This window comes from Oncorhynchus clarkii, chromosome 12 (genome assembly GCF_045791955.1).
Source record: "Oncorhynchus clarkii lewisi isolate Uvic-CL-2024 chromosome 12, UVic_Ocla_1.0, whole genome shotgun sequence".
NCBI classification, from domain to species: Eukaryota; Metazoa; Chordata; class Actinopteri; order Salmoniformes; family Salmonidae; genus Oncorhynchus; species Oncorhynchus clarkii.
In genome coordinates, this window is record NC_092158.1 from 60,800,322 (window position 1) to 60,808,697 (window position 8,376).

General features: G+C 42.0%; 1 protein-coding gene across 3 annotated transcripts in view; it reads right to left on the reverse strand.

Moving 5' to 3' along the window:
* The window catches only part of LOC139420892 (mitogen-activated protein kinase 8 interacting protein 3), a 72,704-nt gene extending 65,214 nt beyond the window's left edge, over positions 1-7,490 (reverse strand). For all 3 annotated transcript variants that reach the window (XM_071171291.1, XM_071171293.1, XM_071171292.1), the window contains exon 1: positions 6,493-7,490. In XM_071171291.1, the coding sequence (XP_071027392.1) occupies positions 6,493-6,792 (300 nt within the window). In that variant the 5' untranslated portion in view covers positions 6,793-7,490. The remainder of the gene's footprint in view (positions 1-6,492) is intronic.
* Between the last annotated feature and the right edge of the window lie 886 nt (positions 7,491-8,376).

The window sequence follows — 8,376 nt, forward strand, 5'->3', positions numbered from 1 at the left end:
TATCACTCTCTCTCTCATCCCCCTCTCTCTCCTCTCTAACTCTCTCTCTTGTCCTCTCTCCTCCTCTGTATTGCCCCTTCTCTCTCCATCTCTCGCTCTCTGTCATAAGCACAAAATCAGGTTACAGTGCCAATCTCCCTCGGTGTACAATTGATTTCCCATAATGCACTCTGTCCCATCCCCCCACAACGCACCACTCCACTGTCTCAGGCAGTGCCTTAAAACCAATCCCTGGGTCGCATCTAAAACATTTATGTTTGAAATAGCATCTGTGCACTCATATGTTCGGTGCTGTATTCAAAGTTCTAATCCACCACAGCAAATATAGTGTGTTATGGTCTCATTGAAAATGGAGCTCTTGGACTCTGTTCTGAAGGTTATAACTGTGACCTCAACTCTTACCCTTATAACATTGTACAGGTAATGTAATGTGATTATTACTGTTACTTTAGTGTATAGCACACTATTCTGCAGTTCATCATGAAGTCTCTAATTCATATAATACAGTACGAGTTACTCCAAAGGACTTTCACTATATCTTTACAGGTTGTCATTATCATTATTCATTTTTGTTGTATCAAGCACTATTTCATCCAAATACTTATCATATTTTCTGACCGGCACACTTACTAATTCTTACACATGCTATTTTTGTGTCACTTGCTTCAAAAAGCATATAAACAAATCCTCTTTACACTTTCATGATAATCTATTTCAAATGTACGCATTTAATCATGTTCTCTTCTCTCAAATGTAGCAAAAAATTAGACAGAGAAAACCCCATTGTCCCAAATGGCACCATATTCCCTATATAGCCCCATGGGCCCGAGTAAAAAGTAATGCACTAGGCTGGGAATAGGGTGCTATTTGGGACCTTACAATGTGACGTGGTATATGACTGTACACACATCTATGACTAAGCATCATGTGGCATTGGACCTTTATTTTGGGTAAAACCCTGCACAGCTGTCTGCTTATACTGTACTAGAATGTGTCTAGGATAACACCAGCAACAGTCATCAAAATTGTTAAAAGGTTTTAAAAACAATTCTTATAAAACAGTTGGACAATGGATGAAGATACTCCAAACATTTTGAATTTATAGCACATAAAACATTTGACATGAATGGACAAATAACAAATGGAGTTCAAGGATTTTGGTGGGAATTCAGGTATTAAATGTATTGTCAAATGTCACTTTTTTCTTAGAATGCACTCATATATAAATGGTCTAATGGTATCAGGTATTTATTTCATTTTGTGTTTAAAATAAAGATAATTATATGCACCTCATTTCCATAAATGTACATACAGTGCCTTCGGAAAGTATTCAGACCCCTTGACTTTTCCACATTTGTTACGTTACAGCCTTATTCTAAAATGTGTTAAATAATAAAAATCCTCAGCAGTCTACACACAACCCATAAAGACAAAGCAAAAACAGGTTATTGTAAATGTTTGCAAATGTATAAAAATAAAATAAATACCTTATTTACATCAGACCTTTTACTATGAGACTTGAAATTGAGCTCATGTGCATCCTGTTTCAATTGATAATCATTGAGATGTTATTACAACTTGGAGTTTACTTATGGTAAATTAAATTGATTAGACATGATTTGGAAAGGCACATACCCGTCAATATAAGGGCCCACAGTTGAGAGTGCATGTCAGAGCAAAAACCAAGCCATGAGGTCGAAGGAATTGTCCGTAGAGTTCCGAGACAGGGTTGTGTCGAGGCACAGATCTGGGGAAGAGTACCAAAAAATGTCTGCAGCATTGATGGTCCCCAAGAACAGAGTGGCCTCCATAATTCTTAAAAGGAAGAAGTTTGGAACCACCAATTCTCTTCTTGGTCGCTTGGGCCAAACAGCAATCGGGGTAGAAAGGTCTTGGTCAGGGAGGTGACCAAGAAATCAATGGTAACTCTGACAGAGCTCTAGAGTTCCTCCGTGGAGATGAGAGAACCTTCCAGAAGAACAACTATCTCTGCAGCACCACCAATCAGGCCGTTATGGTCGAATAACCAGACGTAAGCCACTTGTCAGTAAAAGGCACATGACATCCCACTTTGAGTTTTCCAAAGGCACCTAAAGACTCTCAGACCATGAGAAACAAGATTCTCTAGTCTGATGAAACCAAGTTGGAACTCTGTCTGAATGCCAAGCATCACATCTGGAGGAAATCAGGCACCATTCCTACGGTGAAGCATGGTGGTGGCAGCATCATGCTGTGGGAGGTTTTTCAGCGGCAGAGACTGGGAGACTAGTCAGGATTGAGGCAAAGATGAATGGAGCAAAGTACAGAGATATCCTTGATGAAGACCTGCTCCAGAGTGCTCAGGACAGACTGTTTAACACTATTTGACGTGTCAAATAACACTATTTGATGTGTCAAATAAGCTTGTTGACCAATCAGGACCTGAATATGACTGCACGTCACATAATAATGTAACCTGTTGATACATTTTTTACGTAATTATTACACATGGATTTCACTATCAATCGTATTTCATATGTCACAAACAATTCATCGATATGTATGCTATGATGCTGGTAAAGTTGTCTCGCGCACCTACAGTGCTGGTCATAAAAAAGCTAGATAATGGATGCAAACAATGTTCTTCCCCAAAAACATAGCAAAACAACATAATATGTTTCAGTAGCTATAGTTAGCTATAGTATAGTATAGTTATATATATAATATAGTTAACTATATAGCTAGGTGTCATCATCTAAAATAACCCTGATTTATAAGACAGTTCTATTTTGATTAATGGTGGTCGGACTCATCTATGTGAAGCTAGCCATAGGTTGTTATTCTGGCACCACATGGCCAGGTCTCTGACCTCCTCCATATAGGCTGTCTCGTCTGTGATCAGGCCTACCACTGTTGTGTCGTCTGCAAACTTAATGATGGTGTTGGAGTCGTGCCTGGCCGTGCAGTCGTGGGTGAACAGGGAGTACAGAGAAAGAACCCCTGTGGGGCTCCAGTGTTGAGGATCAGCGTGGCAGATGTGTTGCTACCTACCCTCACCATCACCCGTCAGTAAGTCCAGGATCCAGTTGCAGAGGGAGGTGTTTAGTCCCAGGATCCTTAGCTTAGTGATGAGTTTTGAGGGTACATGATGTTGAACGCTGAGCTGTAGTCAATGAATAGCATTCTCACATAAGTGTTCCTTTTGTCCAGGTGGGAAAGGGCAGTGAGGAGTGCAATAGAGATTGCATCATCTGTGGATCTGTTTGGGCGGTATGCAAATTGGAGTGGGTCTAGGGTTTCTGGGATAATGATGTTGATGTGAGCCATTACCAACCTTTCAAAGCACTTCATGGCTACGGACGTGAGTGCTACGGGTCTGTAGTCATTTAGGCAGGTTGTCTTAGTGTTCTTGGTCACAGGGACTATGGTGGACTGCTTGAAACATGTTGGTATTACAGACTCAATCAGGGACATGTTGAAAATGTCAGTGAAGACACCTGCCAGTTGGTCAGCACATGCCCGGAGCACATGTCCTGGTAATCCCTCTGGCCCCGCGGCCTTGTGAACGTTGACCTGTTTAAAGGTCTTGCTCACATCGGCTATGGAGAGCATTATCACAGTTGTCCGGAACCGCTGGTGCAATCATGCATGCTTCAGTGTTGCTTGCCTCGAAGCCTGTATAAAAGGCATTGAGCCCATCTGGTAGGCTCGCGTCACTGGGCAGCTAGCGGCTGGGTTTCCCTTTGTAGTCCGTAATAGTTTACAAGACAACTTGTAATTGTGAAAAGTCCAGTTTCATTTCAGGCATATTGTTGTCAATTAAAAGTCTGTGTCAAATACAATTATTTTATTGAATAAAATGGAATGAAATATAGTACATTCACATCAGCATCACAACACCCCAGCTTTGCAGGAATCCTTCAGCAAACACACAAGCACACTGAACTGATCACAAACTTGGCCCAGGCACAATGCAGGCACTAGGCTATTCAAAGGCCCCTATCCTCATTGAATCACCACTGATGATGCTACATAGATAAGCCTTTCCACTGTCTCTGATCTGCTGTGTTTATATGGATGGGCCATTAGTCCAGATATGAGTACTCACTGCATGCAATCAGTGACAGACTGACCAGGTGAAAACAGGTGAAAGCTATAATCCTTTACTGATGTGACTTGCTAAATCCACTTCAATCAGTATCGATGAAGAGGAGGAGACAGGTTAAAGAAGGATTTTTAACCCTTAAGACAATTGAGACATGGATTGTGTATATGTACAGTCGTGGCCAAAAGTTTTGAGAATGACACAAATATTAATTCCACAAAGTTTGCTGCTTCAGTGTCTTTAGATATTTTTGTCAGATGTTCCTATGTAATACTGAAGTATAATTACAAGCATTTCATAAGTGTCAAAGGCTTTTATTGACAATTACATTAACTTGATGCAAAGAGTCAATATTTGCAGTGTTGACCCTTCTTTTTCAAGACCTCTGCAATCCGCCCTGGCATGCTGTCAATTAACTTCTGGGTCACATCCTGACTGATGGTCAAATCAATGCTTGGAGTTTGTCAGAATTTGTGGGTTTTTGTTTGTCCACCCGCCTCTTGAGGATTGACCACAAGTTCTCAATGGGATTAAGGTCTGGGGAGTTTCCTGGCCATGGACCCAAAATATCTATTTTTTGTTCCCCGAGCCACTTAGTTATCACTTTTGCTTTATGGCAAGTTGCTCCATCATGCTGAAAAAGGCATTGTTGGTCACCAAACTGTTCCTGGATGGTTGGGAGAAGTTGCACTCGGAGGATGTGTTGGTACCATTCTTTATTCATGGCTGTGTTCTCGGGCAAAATTGTTAGTGAGCCCACTCCCTTGGCTGAGAAGCAACCCCACACATGAATGGTCTCAGGATGCTTTACTGTTGACATGACACAGGACTGATGGTAGTGCTCACCTTGTCTTCTCCAGACAGGTTTTCCCGGATGCCCCAAACAATCGGAAAGGGGACCCATCAGAGAAAATGACGTTACCCCAGTCCTCAGCAGTCCAATCTCTGATCCTTTTGCAGAATATCAGTCTGTCCCTGATGTTTTTCCTGGAGAGAATTGGCTTCTTTGCTGCCCTTCTTGACACCAGGCCATCCTCCAAAAGTCTTCACCTCACTGTGCGTGCAGATGCACTCACACCTGCCTGCTGCCATTCCTGAGCAAGCTCTGTACTGCTGGTGCCCCGATCCCGCAGCTGAATCAACTTTAGGAGACGGTCCTGGAGCTTGCTGGACTTTCTTGGGCGCCCTGAAGTCTTCTTCACAATAATTGAACCACTCTCCTTGAAGTTCTTGATGATAAATGGATGATTTAGGTGCAATCTTACTGGCAGCAATATCCTTGCCTGTGAAGCCCTTTTTGTGCAAAGCAATAATGACGGCACGTGTTTCCTTGCAGGAAACCATGGATGACAGAGGAAGAACAATGATTCCAAGCACCACCCTCCTTTTGATGGGTCCAGTCTGTTATTCGAACTCAATCAGCATGACAGAGTGATCTCCAGCCTTGTCCTCGTCAACACTCACACTTGTGTTAACGAGAGAATCACTGACATGATGTCAGCTGGTCCTTTTGTGGCAGGGCTGAAATGCAGTGGAAATGTTTTTTTGAGATTCAGTTCATCTGCATGACAAAGAGGGACTTTGCAATTAATTGCAATTCATCTGATCACTCTTCATAACATTCTGGAGTATGTGCAAATTGCCATCATACAAACTGAGGCAGCAGACTTTGTGAAAATTAATATTTGTGTCATTCTCAAAACGTTTGGCCACGACTCTATATGTGCCATTCAGAGCATGAGCAAGACAAAATAGTTAGGTTCCTTTGAATGGGGTATGGTAGTAGGTGCCAGGCGCACCGGTTTGTGTCAAGAACTGCAATGCTGCTGTGTTTTTCACGCTCAACAGTTTCCCGTGTGTATCAAGAATAAAAAGAAACACAAAGCGCATCCAGTCAACTTGACACAACTGTGGAAAGCATTAGTCAACATGGGCCAGCATCCCTATGGAATGCTTTCAACACCTTGTATAGTCAATGCCTGACAAATTGAGGCTGTTCTGAAGGTAAAAGGGGGAGGGGGGCTGTGCAACTCAATATTAGAAAGTCGTTCCTAATGTTTGGTATGCTCAGTGTATATTACATTTGGCCCTATCAGCTCTGGTCAAAAGTAGTGCACAATATAGGGAATAGGGTGCCATTTGAGACGTATCCCTTGTTATATAGGCCTGGCCAATTAGGCCTAGAAATAAATGGCCTACAGAAGGAATGTGATGGGATGTGGGTGTAGCTTATAATGGTTAGGTTTAGGGTTTCATTTTGGTAAAATGGGCATACAGTGGCAATGAAAACTGAACTGCTATTGAAAGTGAATGTATGTGCAGTGATTATTAGTCATAGATATGTCTAGTGATGAAGACACTGGCAGAGTATTTATAAACAAAACAGCCATGGATGGAGTAACCCTCACCTCCTCTGCCTGCTTGCGCAGCGCCTTCTCGCGCTCGTACTGGGTGATGAGCTGCTCGTTGTCCTCCTTCAGCAGCTCGAGCTCCACCTCATGCTCCTGGTTCTCCGTTAAAACCGAATCCAGATTCTCCAGAACGTTCACCACCAGCGGCATTAGCTCCTTGACCACTTCCTCATCGTAGCTGCTGATGAGGCGCTCGAACTCCCGATAGATGCTGTTGGCCAGGCCCGAGACCCGCTCCGACATAACCGAAACTGAGCCATAGTCGTCCTGATAGACAACCTCGTCGATTTCCATCATCTTGGCAAAATGAGGTCTGGGTCCGATTCCAGATGTGAGATGATGTTGATTAGATAGGCCTACAGTTATAAAACACGCTTACCAAGATGAAAGGGAAAATACTACTCATTGAAATTATAATCCGTTCTGATTAATCATCAATAAATATTTCCTGTGTCATTCCATATTCCGAACGATTTCAAAGATTGTTATCATTTGGGTGGTATTTTTGGCAGTTAGGATTTATAACCTTGAACTACTAAACTGTATTGAGACATTTTTATTCACAATAAAAAATATATAGGCTATTTACAAGGGGATAGAGAGACCGCCCTCCCGAGCCGACCACCACTGCTGCTGCTGCACCGCAGCCTCGAGGACGGAACGACGCACCCTGCTACTGCCTTCCTCGCGACAGCAACATCCAATTCCGGTAGCAGTCGGTTCAGTCCTTACCGACCTGTGTATCCGCCGTAGTTGAATACATAATGTATGAGAAATAAGTCCTCAACAATACACCTGCCGCTCAGCAGCCGGAGGCATGGACCCCAGCCATTACTGGGAGGATTCGAAATCTGTTGGGAAATTTAAAAAAAACAATATATAAATAGGTAAAATGAAGAGGATAACGGCGTTCCCTTGTGCTGCCAACACCCAAGCCGCCCCTTAAATCATATTTGATCCGTTTTTTTTCTACCGATGTTGTTCTCGGTGAAGGACGATGCTGTTTCGGAGTCGGTGGCGCTGTGGACTAGTATTCTGCACTAGTATTCTGACAGCAGCACAAACTATAACGTCACTTTCGTATGATACCAGTGAGACCTTCTAAATAAAAGCCCGCATTTCAATACATTTCAATGTGGATAACTCATTCAAATTATATTCAACTTGAATCAATGGACACTTTTATTGTGCCAACAAGAAAATGCAATAAGTAATTTATAAAAACAAAAAAAATATGGTGAAAAAAATAATAATTAAGACAAAAAAATGAAAAAAATACAATGTTGACACTGGTATGTTGAGAATATTGGACTGTAGAGATAACTTTTCTACCTAAGACAGGTATCCCATGTACCATGTATTGCATTGCAGTTAATGGAGTGGGTGGAGTAAGGAGTCACCAGTACTCTGCATTAAACCAATTGTCCAGCACAAGAGACCCATTTCATTTTGGCAGACTCGATTGAGTAATTCGAATAACATGTATCTGTGTTTTATGAAAGGGGTATTTCTTTAAATATAGACTACACAATAGCTTTCAACATAACAGTATGTGTAAACTTTAAAAATAAAGGCTGGTTAAATATGTAAAATGGTCCATGTATTTTTTCAAAGGTGGTTGCAAGCTGTGAAAAACAGTTGCACTGCACAGCGTTTTAAAAAAATCGATATTCCCAAAGTTTAGTATTTCTTTGCAGGGAGACTCTTATAAAACTTTGAAAAAAATCCGGATCATCTGCCAGCATAATATCCTGCTGCTAGGAGAACGGTAATCGGCTCGGAACTCCCTGGCTGTAGATGGATGGAGGTGCCAGCTGACCAATTCTGGCTGACGTCATGCTGTTTACTCTGCAGTTATATTTTTTGACCATTTTTACTTTT